General features: G+C 35.8%; 2 protein-coding genes across 4 annotated transcripts in view; one reads left to right on the top strand and one right to left on the bottom strand.

Moving 5' to 3' along the window:
- Window positions 1–6,789, top strand: part of LOC100930545 (caspase-6) — a 48,476-nt gene extending 41,687 nt beyond the window's left edge. For 2 of the 3 annotated variants that reach the window (XM_031942982.1, XM_031942983.1), the window contains exons 6-7: window positions 2,029–2,188; window positions 4,492–6,789. In XM_031942982.1, the coding sequence (XP_031798842.1) occupies window positions 2,029–2,188; window positions 4,492–4,730 (399 nt within the window). In that variant the 3' untranslated portion in view covers window positions 4,731–6,789. The remainder of the gene's footprint in view (window positions 1–2,028; window positions 2,189–4,491) is intronic. The other variant, XM_012551997.3, reaches the window with a different exon arrangement.
- Window positions 6,790–8,281: 1,492 nt separating this feature from the next.
- The window catches only part of MCUB (mitochondrial calcium uniporter dominant negative subunit beta), a 54,136-nt gene continuing 35,550 nt past the window's right edge, over window positions 8,282–26,867 (bottom strand). The window contains exons 2-8 of the mRNA XM_031942984.1: window positions 24,968–25,046; window positions 23,064–23,234; window positions 18,736–18,840; window positions 14,331–14,491; window positions 11,225–11,428; window positions 10,286–10,402; window positions 8,282–8,483 (exon numbers count right to left, since the gene is read on the bottom strand). Of these exons, the coding sequence (XP_031798844.1) occupies window positions 8,406–8,483; window positions 10,286–10,402; window positions 11,225–11,428; window positions 14,331–14,491; window positions 18,736–18,840; window positions 23,064–23,234; window positions 24,968–25,046 (915 nt within the window). The 3' untranslated portion in view covers window positions 8,282–8,405. The remainder of the gene's footprint in view (window positions 8,484–10,285; window positions 10,403–11,224; window positions 11,429–14,330; window positions 14,492–18,735; window positions 18,841–23,063; window positions 23,235–24,967; window positions 25,047–26,867) is intronic.

Raw genomic sequence — 26,867 nt, forward strand, 5'->3', positions numbered from 1 at the left:
CATATGCCACAAATTATTCAGCCATTCCTCAATTAATGGCATCCCCTTAGTTTCCAACCATCAGCACAAAAAGAGCTACTATAAATATTTTTTGTATTTTGTTGCCCTTTTTAATGATTTTGGGGGATATAGACCTAGTAGTGATTTTGCTGGGTTAGTTTGATTGCTCTTTGGGCATAGTTCCAAATTGCTCTCCAGAACCAACTCTACCAACAGTGCATTAGATTCTCAATTTTCCCACATCTCCAACATTTTATAATTTTTCTTTTCTGTGATATTAGCCAGTATGATAGATGTGAAATGGTACCTCAGTGGTTTTTAATTTGCATTCCTCTAAACCAGGGGTCCTCTAAACCAGCGGCAGCTGAGGACGATTATCCCCCTCACCCAGGGCTATGAAGTTTCTTTATTTAAAGGCCCACAAAACAAAGGTTTTGTTTTTACTATAGTCCGGCCCTCCAACAGTCTGAGGGACAGTGAACTAGCCCCCTATTTAAAAAGTTTTGAGGACCCCTGCTCTAAACAGTAGTGATTTAGAACATTTTTTCATTTTCATATGACTATGACATATAGAGATTTCTTCATCTGAAAACTGCTTGTTCATATCCTTTGACCATTTATCAACTGGGAAATAGCAATCATTATCTGTAATAATGAAAGCTAGAAGCTTTCCTAGTAAGATTAGGTTTTAAACAAAGATGCCTAATGTCACCAATATTATTCAGTATTGTATTGGAAATCCTAGCAATAGTAAGAGAAGAATAAATAGAAGGAATTGGATTAGGAAATTTTCTTCTCTCTTATTGCAGACAATATGACGACGTACTGGGAAAATCTCAGAGATTAAAATCAAAAATTAGTTGAAACAATAATTTTACCAATGTAGCAGTATATAAAGTAAAATTCATATAAATCAACAATATTCCTATATATCACAAAGAAAACCCTGCAAGAAGAGATTGTAAAAGATACCTCATTTAAAATAACTACAGAGTATAAAATATTTGTGCGTACACCTATCAAAAATAACCAAAACAAAACAGGATCTATATGAACAAAATTACTAAAAAGCTTTTTATAAAGGTAAATAATTGAAACATTTTATTTTTCATGGGTAGGCAGAACCAATATGATAAAAATGATAGCTTTACTGAAACTAATTTATGTATTCGATGCTATGCTAATTAAATTACCAAAAAATTATTCTACTGAATTAGAAAAAGCCGTAAGAAAATTCATTTGGAATAACAAAAGAAACTAAAGGTTTAGCAATACCAGGAATTTAAACTATATTATAAGGTAGTAATCAAAACTATTTGATTTACTGGCTAAGTGTTTCCAGTTTATACTAAAAATGAAATGGAATTATGCCCAAAGAGTTATTAAACTATCTATATCCTTTGACTCAGCAACACCACTCTTGATTTGTTTCCCAAGATAATTAGAATAAAAGAAAAAGAATCTATATGTTCTAAACTATTTTTAACAGCTTTCTTTGTGGTAGTAAAGAATTGGATGACTGTCAATTAGGCTTAATAAGTTTTGATATATGATTGTGAAGAAATATTACTGTGCTATAAGAAATGATGAGCTTGATGACTTTTAAGTTTGATCTGCATTATTAAAATTTTTCTTCTTCACTTTCAGTTAAATCTAGACAGTCAACAAAACAAAACGTGCCCTGATTTGGAGCCTTTATGGATTTCTGAGATGAAATCTGTCACAAGTCTATTTCCAGCTAGTTCCAACACACCCCTTGGTTGTATGTGCTTTATTATCTTTTGGATTCAATTTTATTTACTTTAGATTTGGCATCTGTTTCCTTATTTTGAGTTTTTTTGGATTGGAATGCCCATCTGGGCAGTGACTTGCCTTCCTACTATATCTTGATGGGCTTTTATTAACTTTTTAATGTTTAATAATGAACAATTTAGTAATCATTCGTTAATTTTTAAATTGATAGAGGAAAACACTAGATGGGGAGGGGGCACGAAGAGAACTGATCAGATTCTTCCCTGATACTATCAGGCATGCCGGGGAGAACAGCACGATGTCCCAGTCATTCCTTTGGATGTGGTTGATTATCAGACGGAAGAGGTGGATGTCAATGAAACTGAAGTCGATGCCGCCTCAGTTTACACTCTCCCTGCTGGTGCCGACTTCCTCATGTGCTACTCTGTTGCAGAAGGTTTGTTAACTTTTCTAGGAGTGTTCGGTAGCTCTTGCTTAATTCTGTGTATGCTTCCTTTTTGTATATTCCTCTTAGAAACTGAGTCAAGGCTTTGTTCCCAAGTAAGTAAATCTACCAAGTATTTCTTTAAAGCAGACATTGCGATCCACAGATCAAAGTGAATACACAGGCTCTGTCCTCAGGGAGCTTCCATTTTAATAGGAAAAACAGTACATATACTTCCATGTATATATAAGATATACAAAGAAGACATGAGGTGACTAAAGAAGGGAGGGAAAGGGGGAGATCCTAGAAGTTAGAGGGAACCATTAGAGAATGTGTTGAGTGCACAGCTGATGTGGTTAGATCTTTGCTTTCATTTTTTCCAGCTGTTCAGAACTGTGTTGTCAAACTCAAATAGAAACTGATCTGGATAATGAACTTCAGAAACCCCACATTAAAATTATCTCCATTGTATTTCCATTTATCTTGCTAAATATTTCCCAATTGCAGTTTGAATTTTACACTGGAGTTTTGTAGTTTGATATCTACTTTAGCAGGGGTCCTCAAACTTTTTAAATCGGGGGCCAGTTCACTGTCCCTCAGACTGTTGATGGCCGGACTAGAGTAAAAACAAAAACTTTGCTTTGTGGGGTTTTAAATAAAGAACCTTCATAGCCCTGGGTGAGGGGGATAAAGGTCCTCAGCTGCCGCATCTGGCCCGTGGGCCGTAGTTTGAGGACCCCTGGTAGAGTATGATTAGAGCTTCAGAAACCAAATAAGAAATCTTAGCCTTTAATTAAACTTAATTAATTGGTGCTGTGGTCTCCTAAAGTTCTAACCAAAACATCGTGGTTTGATGACTCAGTTTGTGGATGGCAAATGAAATACAAGCACTGGAAAGGTTTTTAGGATGTTATTGGTAATAGATTAAACATTTGGCACCTGAGGAGTAACCTCTCTCACTCATTTCTGAGATCCCTCACCATCAGACTAGGCTACAGGAAGATATTTTTCCATTATGTCTCATAAAGACAGCTCATGTTGCTGTGGGTAACGACTTAGTAGAGGCAACACTCCCAGTTATAGTCATCACTTTGTAAGAGTACTGATAAACAGTACATATAGAATTTGGCACAGAATTTAGACTAAAATATAATTCGAAAAATCACATGTGGAATCAGCTTGAGACATCTAATTTTAAATTAAGCCAAAAAAAGATAAACTATTTTAAATATTGAGTACTGCTCTAGGGGTCTAAGTAGCGGTCATCTCCATTACATATATGGGGAGTTGTCCTAAAATGAGATATCATTTGACTGTGAGAAGATATATCAGCTTACAAAATTAGGAGTTTGGGGGAGAGAGGATCTTTATTTGTACTTGTATCTGCATCTTTGTTGTCATGAGTGACATGCTTGCCAGCTACTGATTATGATGACCTCTTATGGCCAAACTCTTAGGAAACTATATCAAGACAATAATGTTTCTTTTTGGCTCCTTATTTCCAGAGCAGGAGTTCTAGAACAGGGTATGTATGTCATGGACTCCTTTAGTGGTCTGGTGAACGTCTGGGCCACTTTTCAAAATATTGTTTTGAAATGCACAAAATAAAATAGCATTTCAATAGAAGCCAGTGATGTCCAAATGCTTACAAAATATATATTTGTAAAAGTTCATAGATCCCAGATCAACAACCCCAACTGTAAAATAGAGATAATTATTGTCTACTAAGACATTTGTATCTCTCAACATGGCATAGTGGTCAGAGAGCTGGCCACAAAGCCAGGAAAATTTGGGTGCCAACTCAAACCCCTGACACCTGATCCTGTTCATGGCTGTTAAGCTTTCAGCCTTCTAGGCTATTCTCTAAGATTGAAGGTTGGAGAAAAAATGCCAACCTGCACTACGAGCTGGCATTTCCTTACCTGTGAATTCCCAAATACAGTTGCTCCCTATCCTCCTTATTTCAATTTACATTTTTAGACGCATCTGAAATGACCCAACCACAACCCATTTTATAGATGAGACAAAGTAAGTTAAGTGACTTACCCAGGATCTCACAGCTAATATTTGAGGTACAACTTGAATTCAGGTCTTCCTGACTTTAGGCTAGGGAACTAGTGGGCCCTCTCAGCTCTTGACTTCCTGCTCCTTTTAAATCCTTTGATTTAAGTGATGCTGTTCTGATTTCCTGATTTACTCTTATGCAGTTAAGGCGAATTCAAGCACAATGACACCTCTTGAGAGCTTTATCAACTTGAGACAAACTAAAATGCTGTGCTGAAGTATGAGCATTTTGTTTCTGTATTCTTTCCCAGGTTATTTTTCTCACCGTGAAACAGTAAATGGTTCCTGGTACATTCAAGATTTTTGTGAGATGCTGGGAAAATATGGCTCCTCCTTAGAGTTTACAGAACTTCTCACACTGGTGAACAGGAAAGTTTCTCATCGCAGAGTGGACTTCTGCAAGGACCCAAAAGCCATTGGGAAAAAGCAGGTCCCTTGTTTTGCTTCCATGTTGACCAAAAAGCTCTTCTTCCTTCCAAAGTCTAATTAAAATATGGGCAGCTACCATGTTTTAAACATACATTTTGGAGGCATGATTTCCTCCTCCCCATGTCCCATCTCCTTTCTTTTCATACAATTAATATCTTGAGATATGGGACCCAGTGCCTTTTGAATTTTTTAATCATATGTTCATTTGGGGACAGACTCATTGCTCAGCAGCACAATTTAAAGTTGGGAATTGTAACAGTTCCAAAACAATTCCAGAGTACTCAAAATTGGTACTTTTGTTAAATATTCATTTTTGATCGTATTTGCTAATTACTATGTTGGCAACATTCTCAGGGAATATTAGGGAAATCTCCTTCCCAAGGGTTTATGAGTAATTGACTTTAATTTCATCCAGGTAGCTGTAATTTGTACTTGTAGCATTTTTGTTTCTTTACCAACATCTGTTTTCTAAGTCATTTAAAGCTTTTTTAGATGCTTGAGTGAAAGATAAAAACAGCAGATCATTTTCCATTAGCATTTCAGTTTAAAGGGAATACTTGTATCTTCTCTGGGACTTTTAGTTGTTTTATAAAATTAAAAATATTCTTAAATATCTGTGGTGTTTCTTCATAATCACCAATACCTCTTACCCACCCTTTTATAGCTTATGTACATATTATCCAATAAATGGATACCTGCTCTCTCCAGATTTAAAGCCAATGCCCACAGCCTGTACCACCATCGTTCTGCCTGGGTACATGTTTTTCCTTTAGCTGCCCAGTATTTTACATTTTTCTAAGTCTAAGATAACTCCATCTACATACTGTTGCCACTGCAGCTAAGACCCTGTCTTTTAATTTATGACATCATTCCTAGTGGTACCAACATTTTGCTTTAAATTGTTTCATCTGTGATTATATTTTAGGGTAGCAAATTTGTGATTATATAAGTAAGGTGTGTCTGCACAATTGAAATTTCATTCTCAGATTCTAAATAGTCAATAAATTTAATGACATACCTTGTGGATTTTCATCATTCCTTCTCACCCCTGATGATTATAGTTGATGTCTTTAAAATTTATTGTAACAAAAGATTTTCTTCAGACTTTTTAAAAAATCCTTTTTAAATAAATCACTACTTTAGTGATTTGGTAATTTAGTGTGATCACTTATTTAAGTGGCCATTCATATCTAATGGTTGGTGAGATTCTTGTCCTCATTCCAGAGGAATGCTGGGGTGGTGACTAGCAGCCTCTCAATCTTAACTCTCCACCTCCTTTTCTCCCCCTCTCCCTGCGAAGGTACAGTAAGACTTAACCACTCTCCAATGGCTCTGTTCCAAAGAGGTAAATACTCCAAAATGTTGTACTTGGTGTACAGACCATGAAAAATTTTGGGGGCTTTAGGGAAAAATATTACACAATTCTGATTGTCTCAGAGAAATTAAATGTTTTAACCACTGTACTGTCATCCTGTCTTAAATATGATTATTTTCAATAGTTTTTTGGAGCAATGTGACCTAAGCTCAGTTGCCATAAGAGTTGAGTTTTGGAAAGCAATATGGACAGACCTAAATTTTGTTTACATTTATTATATGGGTAATAATTTGATACTTTTGTACTAAAATCATGTAATTCTACAGATTCCTTTCATTTTTATTCCAATGTAGTTGGCTATAGATCCCACCTGTGTGGAAAGAAGTTATTCATTGTCATCCATTTTCATGAGGTCTCAAAACAGCAGAATACTATATTTAGGGCAAGTTGTCCATGTTTTAGACTAGGTAACTTTTAAAATTTCAATTCTGAATTGATAGAAATTGTCTTATGCCAATGAAATTACAAGTCTGGTCCGCAAAAAATCTATCAGTTACTATTTGGAAATTAATTTTAATAACAGGCTAGAATTTCTTATTATCTTTACATATATAGAATTTCTAGTTCTTCCCTCTTCTCTCCAATTCATATGTATCTTGTTTGTATGTAAATGTTTTCATTTTGTCTTCTCTTATTAGACTTCAAATATCTTTAGAGATGTTTTGAGAGTTAAAATTTTTATGCCTTTGTATCCCCAATACTTAACATATCAATAAATGCTTGAATTAGCAAAATCTTACTTGTTTTGGTCACTGAAGTCTAAAGAACAATTTACATCAGTTGTAATTTAAATCAGGATGCTAAAAATGCATTTGGATGTGCAGTGAATGGTCCAATTATCTGGGCAAAGATAGAAATATTAAACGCAGAAAAGTGCCAGATAAAGACTAAGGCTTGAAGAGATGGTGTCTTGCCTTTTGTCTAATTCACAGCAGTGCATAACTCTGCCTCATTTAAATTCAGTTTCATGTGCAAGGCAAGATATATCAAGAGATGGAGGTATCTTTTAACATCAGTTTTGATAACTCAGTTCTTTGTTGGTAATATGTTATGGCTTACCTATGCCTACCCCCATCTCTCCTTTGCTGTTTAGGTTACTTATTCCTTTTATTCATGATTGTTTCCCCCTTTGTTGATTATCATATATAACAACATTGGGGAATGTTGCACAAAGTCTTCAGCTTTATTTTCTCTTCTAGAATCATCAGTCCAAGGGCAAGACAAAGGTCAGGATGATTAGTGATGGCTGATGAAGGCCAGTGGATAACCTTGGCGTTTCTAACGCCTGACCAAGCTCTAATCACCCTGCAGTGCCTTTTTCAGCTGCCTTAATGACCACTGGAACAAACTGTTCTCATCTACACATTCTGCCACACACTTGGGAGGTAGAAATCACCCTTACTCTCTGACAGGTTTGAAGCCCATCATTTACCTTCACCTTGATTTAGCCCGTCTACCAAGGCATTTTAGCAGGATGTGGCTGCTGGGCATGTTATACAGATGAGCATTAAACTGATAAGTGGAGCAGCTCTGAAAAGGGCTCAGCAAACCTTCACCCCAGAGATATCAGGCCTCCCTGAACACCCAACACACCCCTATAACTTTATAAATGGTGAGGGCCTCCATATATACATGTGAAAAACATTGTGCTAATTCCATCAAGTCCTGAAACTGCGGACTCCTAAAGGAGATTTATAATCACACAATTTTAGCCAAATGTTAACACGTGAAAAGCCCAAGTGGAGGAGGGAAAGTATATATAGGTGGTAGTTATTGATATTTTCTTGATTGTTTTTTTTCAACTGTAATTATTTTCCATTCTAATTAATCTTGAAGTAATCCTGGGGGACTTCTTTTCTTATCTGGAAAATGAAGTCTTTTCCAGGCTAGATCCTATCTGACCAAACACCTGTGTAATTCATGTCCAAGTCTTCATGACCCCATTTGGAGTTTTCTTGGCAAAAATCCTGGAGTGATTTGCCATTTTCTCCTCCGGCTCAAATAGAAACTGAGACAAACAGGGTTCAATAAGTTGCCTACAGTCATATGGCTAATAAATATGTGAGGCTGGATTTCATCTCAGGAAAATGAGTCTTCCTGACTTCAGGCCTGATATATGCACTAAACCATCAAGTTGCCCAGTATAATACCAGACAGACCCTTCATCATCCACTAGAACATACAGATCAAAACCTCATTATAAGATTTAGAATATTTGTCTTCCAAGAAAAACTTCATTAATTAAAAAAATTTATTTCTTCCTTTTTGAAAAAAATTCAAATCTTTAATAACAGAAAGTTATAAAGCATCTAGTTCACAAAACAAACTAAATAATCATTCATCAAATAATAAAAGCAGGTATTAATTCTTCTGTTTAATTTCCTCGATTGGTAACTGCAAGTGGAGAGGTTGGCGCAGACGCTGCAGAGACTCTTCAGCCTAACAAAGTAAAAGAGAAAGATGGAATAAAAGAATGAGAAACATTAATAATCTGTTGTGTGCAAGGGATATATCCATGTTCAAGGGGTTCTTGAGCAAACTCAAAATAGTTTTTCCCCTGTACTGGGAGACAATGGCATGTCAGAATGAATACTTTGTTTCCTTGGCTGCTTTAATATATGCCCAAATTATCCTGAATTCATTATTTTTATAAAGGATATCAAGGGATTTTGCTGATTATTTGGCAGAACCCAAGGAACCTATAAACCTGGAAGCTTTTAAAGGCCTCCATTTTCCCTCTTTAATTTGTCCTCTTTTACTATCCTGAAAATAACACAGTGGGTGGCACATGGAAAGTGCTTAATGTTTGCTTATTTGACTTGAAAACTGTCATGTGGGGGGAGGAGGGGAGGGAAGGAGTTCATCATACTTTTAGGTTTAATATTAGTTTGGAAAAGCCACATGATATAATACATCTGAGTATGGAGACTTGGATTCCTCTGACACATTCTGTTTGTGACACATTAAATGACATAGCTAGTTAATTTCTTTGTGTCCCAGGTTATGTTTTTACATTTTAAAATATGTTGGCAGAAGAACGTGACGCACTGGGAGCTACAACAATGAAACCACAGTCTAAAAATATAATCTTATCGCATAGCAAGAAGAGCAATCCCTATCATTTTGGGATTAGGATGCATTTGTTTAAAAAAAAAAAAAACTCTTCCTTATTGTCTTTTTATTACATGGTGTACATTTGCTTTGCTTAATTTTTTGTTTCAACTCTAAATTTTAAAGAGCTAGTTGGATGAGTTTTGCAGTTCTCTGCTAGCCAACAAACAGCCAAACACTTCCTCAACACCCTTTTAAGGGTGACTGAGTTAAAAGACCTTGTCAGTTCCTAATGATTTTGAGATAAGAAAATGTGCCTAGCAGGAGAGTTTGTATAAAAGCAAGTAGCAGATATCTTTCACATATCACCTGAAAGGACCAATGACAAACAAGACCACAGTTGTGAGTTAATCCTGAACATAGGGGATTTCTTCATTTGTATTAAGCAAGCATGTGCCCATTCCTCAAACACTAAGGGCACTGGTAGTAAAGTGTGACTCAAGTCTACGTATAGTGGATTATTAATTATTTCTGAATTTGCTTATAGTAAGCACCTGTGATTTATAATCATACTTATTTTACTTTATTTAAATAGATCATTATATTTAGGATCTAGTGGTTATCATCACTATGAGGGGCTGGTTTTGTATAAATGAAGCGAAGCACACCAGTGCTCAAGACCTCTAGTAGTGAGTAGGGAGAGTATTCCTGCATAACAGTTACCCCTAGGATCCTGAGAAAGAATGGAGCCAGCCATATGGTGATAGTCCTTATCTGAGAACTCAGTTCTCTCAATAAAAGGGCAAAATGGAACGAGTAAACCAGCCCAGAGAGTAAATGGGTCCTCAACATCCTATGTAAGAGTTATAGAACTCTAAATGCACACATGATATAAGGAAACACAAGTATAAAGTGTTATATAAATGTGAGCTATTCATATTTCTATGAAAACTAAAAATACAAATATAAAATTTTAAGACAAAAACCTGGAAGAAGGTTAAATTGGTTTGGAGTTCCATTTCATACTTCAATATTCATCTTTTTGAAATGGGGGAGAAAACACCCAACTTCAATTGGGAGGAATTTTGCAAGTATAAAGCCAATAACTGGATGATCGTGAAGCAAACTATCACAAATACAAATCCAGCTTTGAGAATGGAGATAACAGATAGATAGAACTTTAAAGATACCTCTTTAAGATCTTCTTTTAACTTGTTATATTGTTCCACATCAAAATCCATCTTCTTCAGTCTTTTATGGAAGAAGTAGAGAAATTGTCTTTCCTTAATGAGCACGTAAGAATAATCCTAAAAAAAAAAAAAAATCCCCATATTTTAATGTGCCCCTGACTTCCAATATTTGGCTTAATAATTACAACCAAGAAGGAGAGAATAATCAATGATTTGTGTTGGGACATGGTATTTTTAATCTAACATGGGAAGCAGCATGGATTAATGGACAGAATGCAGGTCTTGGGAGCCTGGAAGACCTAGGTTCAAATTCTGAAACTGGCTGTGTGACCCAAAGCAGATCATTTAACTTTTACACATCTGAGACAACTGTTAGGACACCTCTAGATCTAAGTCAGTCTGATTATGTTTCTAAAATGGTAGAAATTCCCTACACAATTACAATAATTACTAGTACCATTATTACTACTATGACCACCAGAACCATAATAAATAATAATAGCTATTACTACTACCATTACCACATCCACTACTGCTATTACCTATAACAACTACTACTACTACTACTACTACTACTACTACTACTACTACTACTACTATTACTACTACTGGCTAAGGATTTAAGCTTTGTAAAGTGCTTTATAAGTATTTCATTTGATTCTCACCGCAATCCTGATAAATAGATGCTCTTATCCCTATTTTGCACATAAGGAAACAGAGACACCGGGTTAACTTATTTGCCCACGATCACACAGCCAGTAAATGCCTAAGGCCAGGTTTAAACCTAAGGCTTCCTAGTCCACTCTGTACACTTTTCCAGCTCACTGCCTTTTAAAGCATAAAAGGACAAAAAATTAACAGACCTATCATGTAAATTCAGATAATTTACATGAATAGTCTTTCTTGGCCATACATACATTATCCTATCTAGAAACACACCTGTCGAGTGAGGAGAAAATAAGCAAAGAAGGTCATGGAGCTGCCAAAAGTGATGAAGTAAGTCACGGGTTCCATGATATCCCAGGAGTACACCCACCATGTGAGCCAGGCCAGGATTCCACCCTGAGTGGACATCAGGGCCAGTCCTATCCACAAAAGTCTGTTGGTTTTGGCCTCTGAGCCAACTGCAATTTTAGTTTTCAGCTGAGGAAAAAGAAAACCACTTGATTAATCTACTTATAATTGCAACATCTACCCTTTTTTGGTCCAGACCCATGATTGTACTTATATAGGGTTCCCATATTTTTTTCCCCACAGTCCAAGGAGTTTGTGCTAAGAATTCTTAATGACAACTTCAGAATAAATAACATTCCAAAAAAATAAATAAATAACATTCTAAGGAACTCTCAGTGTGGAAATGCCCTCTGCCAGTGCAGAGGAATACCTGTTCTCCAACTTGTATGAAGAGGACTGGCTGAAGAAGTGACAAGTGAAGGTACTTGCCTATCAGACTGGAAGCTCCTTTACAGCAGGCACTGTCTTTGGTTACTTTTTGTATCCTCAGCACTTAGCACTTAGCACAGTGTGCATGGCTGAGACAGATAAGATTCAAGCTGTCCTTGACAATGAGGCTACTCCTCCCCAAGGGTATCAAACTCAAATAAAAATAGATCCCTGTGGTCAGTATATTAACTCAGACAATACTATCTATGTTGTATTGTGTTATTTTATATAACATTTCCCAGTTTAATGTTAATTTGGTTCTGGTGAAATTCAAGAGTTTCTGAGCTTAATCATGCTACAAACCTAATATAAAGGAACACCGGGCATCTGACCTAGGATCTTATGAAAGCCCAGAATGACTATTCAGATGAAACATTTCCAAATGGATTCATTAAAGTGTTGGCTTTAAGGAGTGATTGTGCCGCCTTTCCACCTACCCCCAATCAATGCATCTTAAATAATTATTCCTCTTATCTACAACTATGAGATTATTTTTGTTACTTAAAGAGTATATATATATATATATATATATATATATATATATATATATATATTTACTCTTTATATATATACACCTATATGAACAATGACATGATTATCAGGTCAAATGCAGTCACATGTCTTTTTGTTCTTAGCATTACAGTAAAACTAAATATTTGAGATGGTAAAGTTTATTAAATGGATAGTAAGTTCTATTGTAAAGGCTTCCCAATGCTGATACTGCCCCTCCCCCCCCACCTGAAATTCTGTATTTTCTCACCCAGATCTTGCTTTGTGACTAAGCTCAGGTGTCACCTCCTTTAAGAGACTTTCTCCGGTTCCTCCAGTTGTTACAATCTCCCCCACCCCCATCATTTTCTATTCATTTCATATATATATTCTATATTTAATCTATTTTATGTATTACCATTTACTAGTCTATAAGCTCCTTGAGATCAAGGATTGTCTTGCTTTATTATCCCCAGTCAAAAGCACTTAATAACAACAACAATAATTATAATGATACTGTCACAGTTAGCATTTATATACTGCTTACTATGTGCCAGATAATTTACAGATATTCCATTTGACCTTCACAACCATCCTGGGAGAGAGATGTTATTATCCTGACTGTATAGTGATGGGCAACTAGACGGTACAGTGGATAAAGCACCAAGTTTGGAGCAGGAGGATCTGACTTCAAATTCAGCCTTAGCCACTTAAAACTTGTGTGATCCTGAGCAAGTCCCTTAATCCCAATGGCCTCAATCCTCCTTCTCCCCCAAAAAATACAGCGGAAAAAGTTGAGGGAAACAGATTTAAAACTTAAGGTCACAAAGCTAGCAAGTGTCTGGCTAGATTTGAACTCTGGTCTTCCTGACTCCGGGTTTGGCACTCCCCACTGTGCCATCTGCTAGACATTTTATTAAATATCTCCTTTTGTTTTAGGTACTGTAAAAAACAATCCCTGGTTTCAAAGAAGCCACTAGTTGGTGCAGTAGTTAGAGGGCAGGACCTGTAGTTGGGAAGGCTCATCTTCCCGAGTTCAAATGTGAACCTGAGCAAGTCATTTAATCCTATTTGCCTCAGTTTCCTTATTTGTAAGATCAGCCAGAGAAGAAAATAGCAAACTACTCCAGTATTTTTGCTAAGAAAACTCCAAATAGAATCAGAAATGAAAGGAATGAACAATAACATTCTCAAGGAGTTTACAATCTATTGGGGAGAGACATGCTAACATCAATGTAGAAACAAGCTACAATATAGAATAAATAGGAAGAAATCAACAGAGAAAAGGCACAGAATTAAGAGAGTTTGGAAAAGGCTTCTTGTCAAAGGTTAGCTGGTTCCTGACATGGTGCTTTTAAATGCTTACTTATGAGAAACATTATATAATATATATCATATGCAATATATATTATGTAATTATATATGATATAATATTTAAAAATCCTTATTCATATGGATTAAAAATCCATATTCATTGATATTCATCAATGAACCCATATTCATAAAACATCACACAATAAGTTGTATGATTATATTAAGTAAAATATATAAAATTAATGCCTATTTATAATAAAACATTACATAATATCAACATGATATATATTGTGTAATATATTATACAAAATATGTAACATAAAATAAATGCTTATTTATAATCGATTAATTCCAACATCTAGACCTGGAAGGGAACTCAGAGGTCATTTAGTCCACTGCCCTTATTTTACAAATGAGGAAACTGAAGCACACAGAATTTAACTGATTTGCCCATGATCACATAGCTATCAAATATCAGAAACAAGGATTTGAGCCCACATCCTCCTTTGGCCTTGAACCAGCATGCTCTCTATGCTTCCATAACATCACAGAAGAGTCAACTGAAGTCACTATTTTTCTCTGATAACTTTCTTCTTGTACTATTTAGTTTATTAGGAAGCCCTGGATATTCGGTTTTGATTAGCTTTAGAAAACTTGACTCCTGGTTCTTGCATGGAGTCCATGATAAGGGAGGGCCTTCTCTATGAATTCCGATGATCCTTTGAAATGATCCCTCTCACTGTCCAGACAGGATGGCCAAGAGATGTCTGGCCCCTTACTGGATGACCCATTGACTAACCTCCTCCATGGGCTGCAGCTGTTCCTTCAGCTCTTCAATTTTCTCTAGTAAACTGCGTTCTTTCTTGACCTGATGCTCCTCCACATGCAGGGCAGTAAAGAGTCTCTGTACCAAGGACTTAATATCATCCAAGTCAGTCATGTGCTCACTATTCAGTTTTTCTGAGAAAAGACACAATAGCAATCACAATCAAGGAAGGAGCAAGTCAGACCTGATAGGCTGCCAGTTCAGGCAGTCAAGTCCCATTCTGACACTGACAAGTCCAGGCTCTTGTGAGCTTAACCTGTCCCAGTTTGTGGACAGGTATTTAAGGTTATTTTGCATATATATATATATAATTTCTCTTTTATCTCCTCCCTTCCCCATCTCCTAAAACAAATGAAATATTTTTATTTATTTCTTAGTAAAATAATTTTTTTCATTCAAATGTTAAATGCCAAGGATACTCATCATATACATTTTTAATCATATATATTTAATCTTTTAAAATCAACAAGCATTTTTTTAGTTTAATTTTTCCAATGTACAAAAGTTTTCTCTTGCCCTAACTGGGGGAAAAACACTTATAACGAATAAAGCATTTACTTTTTCTCCTTCTCATTATCTCTCTCCCCAGCCAAACAATGGAAAATCCCCTTGTAATATTAAGAGCCAGGTTTGGAGTCAAAAAGACTCATCTTTCTGAGTTCAAATCTAGCCTTAGATATTTACTAACTTTGTGATTTCTGGGCAAGTCACATACCCCTATCCAATTTGGAAAGTCCCTAATCTTTCCTCCAATTAGATATCAGGTTATCTAATGTTATATCTTAGTTGTTTCCATTTGATCATTTTTTTTTCCTGAAGCAATTGGGGTTAAATGTCTTGCCCAGAGTCACAAAGCTAGGAATTGTTAAGTATCTGAGATCAAATTTGAATTCAGGTCCTCCTGACTTCAGGGCTGGTGCTCTATCTACTGCACCATCTAGCTGCCCCTGATCCTATTAATGGGTAATTTCCATGTATTACTTAATAAATCAATATGCCTTATATTGAATGTAACATTTTTATCATGTTTAATATATATATGGGATTATTTACCATCTAGGGAGTAGGAGGGGAAAATTTGGAATTGAAGGTTTTACAAGGGGCAATATTGAAAATTTATCCACGCATGTTTTTTTAAAAAATTTTTTATTAAAGCTTTTTTTTTCAAAACATGCGTGGATAATTTTTCAACATTAACTCTTGCAAAATCTTTGTGTTCCAGTTTTCCCTCCCCTCTCACCCTTCCCCTAGATGGCAAGTTAGACATGACAGAAGTATATGCTAAATTCAATATATGCATAGATATTTATATAATTATCTTGCTGCACAAGAAAAATCAGATCAAAAAGGAAAAAATGAGAAAGAAAATAAAATGCAAGCAAACAACAACAAAAAAAGTGAAAATGTCATGTTGTGAACCACCCTCAGTCCCTACACTCTTCTCTTTGGGTGTAGATGGCTCTCTTCATCATAACATCATCAGAAATAAAATTTCAGGAGTCCTCAAACTTTTTAAATAGGGGGCCAGTTCACTGTCCCTCAGACTGCTGGAGGGCCAGACTATAGTAAAAACAAAAACTTTGTTTTGTGGGCCTTTAAATAAAGAAACTTCATAGCCCTGGGTAAGGGGGATAAACGTCCTCAGCTGCCACACCAGGCCCGCAGGCCGTAGTTTGAGGACCCCTGATAAATCATCTCACTGTTGAAGAGAGCCATGTCCATCAGAACTGACCATCATATAATCTTGTTGCTGTGTACAATGATCTCCTGGTTCTTCTCATTTATGTATATGTTTAAAAAAAAAAAAAAGCTTTAATTAAAAAAGAAATTATTTAAAAAGAAATTTAAAAAAATACATTTTAAAGATTGAATCAGTTTTTCCTCAGTCATTTCATCTTTCACTTGCCACAGTATATTGTCTGGTTTACTAAACTAGATTTTTTTTCTCTTATTATTATTTGTTTTGTTGGTTTTTTTAATAGCATTCTATTTTTCTAAATGTATGTAAAAATAGTTTTCAACATTCACTGTTACAAAATCTTGTGTTCCAAATTTTTCTCTCTCATTCTTCCTTCCCCAACAAGGCTTTTGTATACTTTGTGATAGAACCACTTTCCTGAGTAAAGTGGGGAAAGAGGGAGATGTATTCAGAAATAAAAGAAATATGAAGATAACAGATAACTTTTTTTATCCTGTTTATTCCAAGCAAGTCTTTATTCAACAAAAAACTAGAATAATGAATATGTGGCAATAAAAAGGCATTTGAGGATCAAATTAAAAATATGGATAGGGAATATTCAATTTACTTTTTGGCATCTATCACATTGCTTAATAAATGCTTGTTAAATTGAATATATCATTTTTAAGAGAAATAAAAAAAACCTTAAATGCCTCCTCAAAATGTAAATTCATACACACATACACAAAAGAGATTTATAATTTTGATGGCTACAGTGGGATAAGGAATCCAAAGAAATGGGATGCTGTACTCCATTATAATAGAGGTGACAACATCCAGGAGATGGTCTCAAAGCTATGAGTTGAGTCACTTGCTTGGTTGACTTAACAAGTATTTATACACAGACACAAAACAAACATTTGGAGGCAATGTTCAAGGAGATTACTTAATGTGAGAATCGATATAACCACACACTAAGCCCAGAAACAAACAAGCTTTCAGAAAAAGGAAAGCACAGGTTGTTCCAAGATAAAGAGAAAACCTTAGAGAAATGCGGAGTTGCAATTTAAAGAGGAGGAAGGAAATAAAATGAGAATTCTGACCATCTCCACCCAAATGGATTACTGTTGGAAATAGCAGGTAACTTTGATCCAGCAGTGTTACTACTGGGTTTATATCCCAAAGAGATTAAAAAGAAGGGAAAGGGACCTGTATGTGCACAAATGTTTGTGGCAGCCCTCTTTGTAGTGGCCAGAAACTGGAAAATGAGTGGATGTCCATCAGTTGGAGAATGGCTGAATAAATTGTGGTATATGAATATTATGGAATATTACTGTTCTGTAAGAAATGACCAACAAGGATGATTTCAGAAAGGCCTGGAGAGACTTACACGAACTGATGCTGAGTGAAATGAGCAGGACCAGGAGATCATTATATACTTCAACAACAATACTATATGATGACCAGTTCTGATGGACCAGGCCATCCTCAGCAACGAGATCAACCAAATCATTTCCAATGGAGCAGTAATGAACTGAACCAGCTATGCCCAGAAAAAGAACTCTGGGAGATGACTAAAAACCATTATATTGAATTCCCAATCCCTATATTTATGCACACCTGCATTTTTGATTTCCTTCACAAGCTAATTGTACAATATTTCAGAGTCTGATTCTTTTTGTACAGCAAAATAACGTTTTGGTCATGTATACTTATTGTGTATCTAATTTATATTTTAATGTATTTAACATCTACTGGTCATCCTGCCATCTGGGGGAGAGGGTGGGGGGTAAGAGGTGAAAAATTGGAACAAGAGGTTTGGCAATTGTTAATGCTGTAAAGTTACCCATGCATATATCCTGTAAATAAAAGGCTATTAAATTAAAAAAAAGAAATGACCAACAAGGATGATTTCAGAAAGGCCTGGAGAGACTTACACGAACTGATGCTGAGTGAAATGAGCAGGACCAGGAGATCATTATATACTTCAACAACAATACTATATGATGACCAGTTCTGATGGACCAGGCCATCCTCAGCAACGAGATCAACCAAATCATTTCCAATGGAGCAGTAATGAACTGAACCAGCTATGCCCAGAAAAAGAACTCTGGGAGATGACTAAAAACCATTACATTGAATTCCCAATCCCTATATTTATGCACACCTGCATTTTTGATTTCCTTCACAAGCTAATTGTACAATATTTCAGAGTCTGATTCTTTTTGTACAGCAAAATAACGTTTTGGTCATGTATACTTATTGTGTATCTAATTTATATTTTAATGTATTTAACATCTACTGGTCATCCTGCCATCTGGGGGAGAGGGTGGGGGGTAAGAGGTGAAAAATTGGAACAAGAGGTTTGGCAATTGTTAATGCTGTAAAGTTACCCATGCATATATCCTGTAAATAAAAGGCTATTAAAAAAAAAAAAAAAAAAAAAAAAGGAAATAGCAGGTAAGAGTCAAAGTCCAGGCTTTCAAAGTTAAAGGGGAAGAGACAGAATATTGGATTGGAGAGGGAGGACAAAGAGGAGCTAATATTGGAAACCATTTTATATATAACTGGCTGAAAATTCTAAAAATAGGGATTCTTCCAAGACTTCTTGATCATTTGATGAACCCAAACCACTCCTACTCCAAACCCCTCAAATTCAAGGCAGAAATGAATATTTCTGGATGCTTTTTGGATTCTTACCTTTATTAGGACACTGAACATCATATGTTATATCATTTATCATCAGTTTAAAGTCATTCATAAGCAAACTCTCCATAGGAGTTGAAACTGGAATACTGTTCCCATCTGTAGAAGACAAAGACTTTAAAAACCAGTTCCTTGAGTGAAAACAAAATTAATTTTCCAGACAGCACAATTATTTTTACAAGTTCTCCATCAACAGGAACACAGAAAGTAAAAAATGAATGTGACACTTTTAATTACCTCTTGTAATTGCTACTGAAAATGTTGCTTTCCTATCTAATCCAACACTGCTGACCTTGTCCAAACTGGATGTCTCCTCAGATGAATTTTGTGCTTAAGAAAGACAGACAAGGAGAACTAATGCAAAGGAGAGACACAGATTGTCAAAATGATTGTCAAAATATTTTGGAGCTCTTTCCCATAACTAAGTCCCAGAAAGAAGCCGAGTTTGGCATAACAATACCCCTTTGTGCCCTGGAATGATCTCGTCCTCTGGCAAAGTGTTATTAAGGAATTTAGCTCTCTTTATTTCCCAGGGCTGTTCATCACGTTTCATTCACAGGGACCAGACTCCAGTTTCAGTCACAGAACTCTGGTTCAGTGTCCTGCAGGGTGGCTATGACCGGATAACCAGTCATATTTGAGACAGTGATTGTTCCCACAGGACCCAAGAACACCTATACTGTCCCAAAAAATGTTAACCACAAGAACTATCTAAGATCTAAGAGCAAATCCTTCTCATGTATAATAAGTAGCCCCAGCGCGAATAATCAGTAATAGAAAATGACATATATGGTAGTCTGGGGACTGCTAAGAAAGATGTTTCTGCCTGGGAAAGGTTGTGGGGATGATCTAGGCTTAGGTAGAATCCTTAACTCCATTTCCCTACTGTGCTATTTACCTTGATGAAAATGAAAATTTTCCCACCTGCTTAATTTTAAACCTTTTAAACAATATTGTGACTACATTATTGGCACAGATGTGGTTCATGCCGGGAGTTGAACAAAGCTAAGGGAGTTTTTTCTCCTGTTTTGATGTAACTATGTCCTTTGTTTTCCTTTTATAGCAAAATTCTATAATTGAGAAGTTTTGTAAAATAACACTAAATCTATTAAATAATAAATTGATACTGGAACATCTGAGTAATTACAAGGGGATTCAAGTATGAACATATTACAACTTTAAACTGTATTATAATATAAGAATGGTCAAATTATAATATAGGAATGATATCCTCCAAAGGGGAAATGATTAGATTAGGTAATAAAACAATGCAATCCATCAAAGTAGAGCGATTTTCCTGAACCAAATGTACTGTAGCAGCTTTATTAAACAATGAACAAAAAGATCCTCTGAAGTTTCTCCATCATCTCTATCACCTGCAGAAGTCCAACCTGTTAAATAAAGTAATGCTTAGAGAAATGTTAGCAGAATTATTATCTACCGGCTTGATTTAATTGATTTAATCCACTTGATTAAATGACAATAGAGAACCAAGAAAATTAGCATGCAGTCACAGAAGGCAGACACTTTTAAGTTGAAACATTTTAGTCAACTTCCTCTTTGCTGCCTATGTTTTATTCTCAAGGATCTTAGTAAGTCAAGGCTGCACCTGCCTTCTTTTGGACTACCTGGTTTCCTGTTTGTCTACTTTAGGTGAGATTACTATAGCCATGAACTGCCAACTTAACTGTCAACTCATGATAGGTTAAAAAAAATTCAGTAGGCTCAAAATACTAATTTCAAGCACAAATTAAATATAAAGGCAGATACCTTTTCCATGTGGTCTTAAAATCCTGATATGCTAATCTTTTCATCTGACTTTGCAAGTGACATTGAAAAATATTTCTATTTAAATGAGTTACAACAGTCCTTTCAAAGTGATCTCACTAAAAAAAGGAATAATTTGAATATGATTTATGGAGTATATTATTACATTACCTTATCTGTTAATATACTATTTGAGCAGCAAAATCTCAAGAAAGCTCTTTTAAGGGGCCAACAATACATTTTATTTCCTCTTTTGAGAATGCAGGTATAACTGATACATTGTTGGTGGAGTTGTGAACGAATCCAACCATTCTGGAGAACAGTTTGGAACTATGCTCAAAAAGTTATCAAACTGTGCATACCCTTTGATCCAGCAGTGTTACTACTGGGCTTATATCCCAAAGAGATATTAAATAAGGGAAAGGGACTTGTATGTGCACGAATGTTTGTGGCAGCCCTCTTTGTAGTGGCTAGAAACTGGAAACTGAATGGATGTCCATCAGTTGGAGAATGGCTGAATAAATTGTGGTATAAGAATATTATGGAATATTACTGTTCTGTAAGAAATGACCAACAGGAAGATTTCAGAAAGGCCTGGAGAGACTTACATGAACTGATGCTGAGTGAAATGAGCAGGACCAGGAGAGCATTATATACTTCAACAACAATACTATATGAGGACCAGTTCTGATGGACCAGGCCATCCTCAGCAACGAGATCAACCAAATCATTTCCAATGGAGCAGTAATGAACTGAACCAGCTACACCCAGCAAAAGAACTCTGGGTGATGACTAAGAACCACTACATTGAATTCCCAATCCCTATATTTATGCCCTCCTGCATTTTTGATTTCCTTCACAGGCTAATTGTACAATATTTCAGAGATTGATTCTTTTTGTACAGCAAAATCACGGTTTGGTCATGTATACTTATTGTGTATCTAATTTATATTTTAATACATTTAATATCTACTGGTCATCCTGCCATCTGGGGGAGGGGGTGGGGGGTAAGAGGGGGAAAAATTGGAACAAGAGGTTTGGCAGTTGTCAATGTTGTAAAGTTACCCATACATATAACCTATAAATAAAAGGCTATTAAATTAAAAAAAAAAAAAAAGAGAGAGAGAGAGAGAATGCAGGTATAAGCTTCCAACACAAAGGAGTTTGATCTTTCAAACCTATATCAAATTAAAGTGTAACCTGAAATTTTTTTCTGTTTTCTGTTTTGGTTTTTTTTGGCATTAAAAATTGTTAGAAGGGATGGTTGTCTAGAAGGAAGAGAGTGATATAGAGAAAAATCTAAGAAAACTTAGAAAAGATGTCTTGTAGGCAGGTCTTCCTGATTCACAAGGTAGGTCATTTTTCTTCTATTATCCACATAAAAATGATTTATTTTACAAGAGTTAACCACTACCCCTGCCTTCTGTTATATATTTCCTGACCAAATATCCTTTTTTGTAATGTTCTTTGGTTCGGTTTTTCTGGGGGTCTCTGGAATCAGCCTTTGTTTTAATAAGAGTAATCACTACAAGAATAGCCAGGTGTTAAAGTCCAAATTCTTTATTATCTTCTTCCTGGTACTGGGCAGCTTTCTGGAGAGCCTTTCACCCCGGTCTTGGTCTCAGTGGAGAAATGCAGGAGGAGAGCCTGCCTGACCGAAGATGGAAATGAATTTCTGTTTCTTTGCCTCCGAGAGCTTGAGCTCCTGCCTCCAGTTCTCTTATCTTCTCTGCCTCTGTATCTTGGCTGAGTTTGTCCGAGGTTATATGCTCTCTTATTATAGGTGTGAATCTTGTAGAACTATATTAAGTACTAAGTACATGTACTGAACTAGGGAACTGTTAAGCACCATGGTGAACTAGAAAACCTTTGTCTAAATTCCAGTTAGTACCTTGTTTCAAGTTCAAAGTTCTGACCCATAACACTTTTTAGTCAAAAATAGATTGTAATATAGTTAAAATACAGAAAAGATTAATAATGGAGTTTGCATTTTGATTCTGTGACAAGGACTTTAATCAGTGAAATCTTATTTTATTTTCTAATGATTCAAAAATTGGGTCTTAGTTTATAAATTACTGGACAGCTCTACTGCCACACATAATTACCAGATTTTTCATTGAAATAATATGCAGGTCATATCAACAATTAACACTTGCATCATGGTCCTTAGATGAGCCTTATTTCAAATTTTGCCTCTCATGCTCTCAATGAACTGAAATTCTAATTATCTTCGGCCAATAACAATCTCCATAGGTGGTAATTTCCTCATTTCTAAAAATGAGAAAATTGAACCAGATAACTTTGTGGTGCTTTTCATGTTTAGATCTAAGATTCTAATTGCCTCTACTGGTGTTTTTTGTCATGATCCCCATATGTAGGTATTACTTTGATTAGAAAACGTCAAATATAAGCATTATGATGAATGATGCAAAATTTTTGGAAAAAATCCTTTTCTTGTCCTCTGTGGAATAGCAGACAACCAGAATAAAATGTTTAGGAGGTTGGGATCAAGGAAAAGATGGGGGAGTAAGACACAAATGAAGGTGAATTAATACCTGGGGTGAAGACAGCTGCAGTTTTTATACCTCTGTCCTCATTCCGGATATCCTGGAGGAATGAACCAACCGTGGTTAACATTGGTTTGATTGTGAAACGACAGCGCTCCTGTCTCGATGGCAAAGTAAGGGTTATCAAAGGAAGACCATATCTGTAATTAATGATTACCTCTGTTAAAGAAAGAAAAAAAAAAGCCAAATGATGATGTAGGAAAGGTTAAGATTTTTCAAAGATACTTCTTTCTTTTTTGGAAAAAAACAACAGATACTAAAATTAAGAGAAAACTATAATTCTTTTTTTTCTGTACTCATTTTAGAATATAAGTTTCCCTATTAGGAAATCAAGTTATTTTATTAAAAAAAAAAGCAATGAGAAAAAAACCACAAAAGGAATACTAAACAAAGCAAAATAAAACAAAGAGAATTTGTCTGCCCAACAGAACACTGGGAAGATTCAAAATATATAACAACAAATTACCAATTCAAAAAAGTATATGTATTAGTAGAAGAAATTATATTCACGAGTATCTATCTTTTCATTACTTTCCTATAAACTGTTTTTTCATTCTCTGCTGCTCAACATTTTTACTTTAGTTTTCCCTTCCTTTCATCCCCACCTCCAAGTAGGGTATCGTTAAAAAAAGGATATATTTATGTATACATGTGTAGATACACACACACACACACACACACACACACACACACACACGCACGTGCACACACACACTCTCCTACCCCTGTTGACTCTTTGCTTTAATTATACTCCTTAACTTGCCATGTTATTACTTAACATCCCTTCCACCCAAGATTCCCTCCCTTGTTTTTTTTAAGTTTCCCTCTTCCCTTATTTCTGTATAGATTTTGGAGGCTGTTATACCCTTCATAGTATACATGTAGTATTGCCTATTTAGCCCATTCCTGATGTGAGTCCAAATTTTAAGCTTCTTGATGGCAGATGTAGTTTTTACTTTTATTTTCATCCCCCAGTATACTGTCCAGCGCCTAAATGCTTGTTAATTGACCAAATTATATACATGTACATTATACTCCTTCTAAGTTCAGCCTTATGCTAAATTAGCTTATACTGTATGTAGTTACTCACAGTAAAAGTTTTATCTCTTCTACTGAGTGGTGTCAGTTAAAAAGCATTTATTAAGCACCTATTGTGCACAAGGCACTGATGGAAGCATTCAGGATGCAAAAAAAAGGGACAATTTCCTTCCTTTTACCCCCAGTCTCTATACTGAAGGAGCTTACCTTCTAACACCGAAAACAACATATAAACTAAACAGATAGATGATATACACAGAAGGCACTCTGAGAAGGAAGGAATTAATAGTTGGGAAAGAACCCCTAGAGTAAATGGGATTTGAGCCAAAGACTTAAAAGAAGTCAAGGAGACTAAGAGGAGGGGACCTTGAGAAGGCATCCCAGATGTGGGGATAAGAGAGTGTCAAAGACATGACACTGCAAGCTAGCCAGTGTTACTGGAACACTTCAGAGTATGTGAAACAGTCATATATAAGGAGTCCGGCAAGGTGAGAAAGGGCCAGATTAGGAAGATATTTAACTGCTCAACAGAGTTCATATACATACACACACACACACACACACACACACACACACATACATATACATACACATACATATAGATAGACACACACATACATGTTGTGTTAGGTGTGTTAGACATATAACATGTGTGTGTGTGTGTGTGTGTGTGTGTGTGTGTGTGTGTGTAAGTAAATAAAAGCCCTGGAGCTAAATGGGAGCCAGGGAAGCTCACTGAAAGAGTGGTGACATGGTCGGTCTGAAATGTTTTACTCAGAATTCTAAATCCACAACTGGAACTTTATTTGGAAGTACAAAAACCAATTAATTAAAGAAGATAGTAATAGACTTACCATCAGATGGCACCAGTATGCTGTAAAAGCGTGATTGATGATGGTATCTCCTATTTCTAGTTGGCCTTACACATAGTATCTGGAAGAAAAGGGAGAAATTTGAGCTGGTTACTTTTCCATCAAATCAGGAGGCTCATGAGTGCTGAATTCAGAACAAGCATAGATATCAACCAATTAACGAATATTTATTAAGTATCTGCTATGTGCCAAGGCACTATTCCTGGTACAAGCAATATAAAGACAGAAAGGAATTGGTCCCTGCCTTCAGAAAGCTTATGTTCTACTAGAGGACATATATAAAAGTGGATTTTTTTCAGAGCTGGAAGAGTAAATTACTGAATATTACAATAATTTCCACACTAGTTTCCATAACCCCACATCTTTTCCTTTCTAAGGAAGAGTCCTGTACAATGCTGCTCCATTCATATGATTCCCTTCTTGAGTAATCTTTATCTTTCTCCTCATCCTCTTCAACATCATCCTCATAGCTAACATTAATATAGGACTTATTATATACCAGGCACTGTGCTAAGAACTTTATTTCATTTGATGCTTACAACAGCCCTGACTGGTAAGTGCTTTTTTTTTTTTTTTTTTTAAATATTTTTCCCAATTTTATAATTGAGGAAACTGAAGGAAATAAAGGTTAAAGAGGCTACTCTTGTTGCAGTGGATGGAGTACTGGACCTAGAGTTAAGAAGATCTGAAGAAGATCAGTCTCAGAAATGATATGGCACTAGAAGAATCACGAAACCCTTGTCTGCATGTTTCCGCATATCTGACAAAAATAATAACAGCACCTTCCTCTCAGGGTTGTTGTAAAGATTATATAAAAGTTGTAATATGCTTAATCCAGTGCACGGCACATAAGCACTTTATAAATTTTAGCAATAATAATAGAGAACCTCTGAGGATCTGAGGATCAAATGAGATAAAATTTGCAAAGCACTTCTGAGCATACAGCAAGCACTTAATAAATGCTTATTCCTTTCTCCCTCACTATACATTGTGTATAGTAGATGAATAAATGATCTCTTGGGGGAGGGAACTCCTTGTTAGTGAAATGTCCCCACAGTTGAAGATTGCAACCACTCTATGACCTTGTCGAATCACAGATTTAAAACTAAAAGATTTAAACACAGATTTAAAACTAAAAACATTTTAAAGATAAGGAAACCGGGGCCTATGAAATTTACTATCTTAGGGAATTTAATTCATTCAATTTAATGAATTACCTTGGTTTGTTAAGTTTAAGAGGTGAAATTTGGACCTAGATCTATTCGTCTACATGTGGAGGCACTAGAGCTTCTTCATAAATAGAGGTGGAATGAATGAGCATGTAAATGAAAAGACTCTACCTACAAATAAATCTTTTTCTCATCTAGTAGGGGCAAGCAGCTAATTTCTCCAAGAGTCTCAATCATTCATTTGCTGGTAGTGCTTCTGTTATTTTCCTCCCACTCCAGAAGTTCATAAGAACTAATTCATAAGGCAGCATGGTAGACTAGTGACAGCACTGAACCTGGAGTCAAGAAATTGGATTCAAATCTATCGCAGATTTGGGGTATATAACTTAGGGTATGACATTTAAATGATGCTTGCCTCAGTTTCTTCATCTATCATTAAATAGATGGCCTTCACGATCTAGCCTAAATTTGTGATTCCAAGTTTTGGGTCTTAGCTTCTTCATTTGCAAAATGATAGCTGAAATCAGGTTTAGAACTGGAAGCTGCAGTGATTTTTTTAAAAAATGAGACTGTCATTCCCACTGAACAAATGTCAGATGCAAAAAATTGTGGCAGGTTTTTCAAGTGTTAACAATCTTCAGAGATCCCCTCGGAGTGCTTGTGCAATCACAAGAAGTAAAAGGAAAATGAAAAAGAAAACTGTCCTGACATTA

This window comes from Sarcophilus harrisii, chromosome 6, assembly GCF_902635505.1.
Source record: "Sarcophilus harrisii chromosome 6, mSarHar1.11, whole genome shotgun sequence".
In the NCBI taxonomy this organism is placed as follows: domain Eukaryota; kingdom Metazoa; phylum Chordata; class Mammalia; order Dasyuromorphia; family Dasyuridae; genus Sarcophilus; species Sarcophilus harrisii.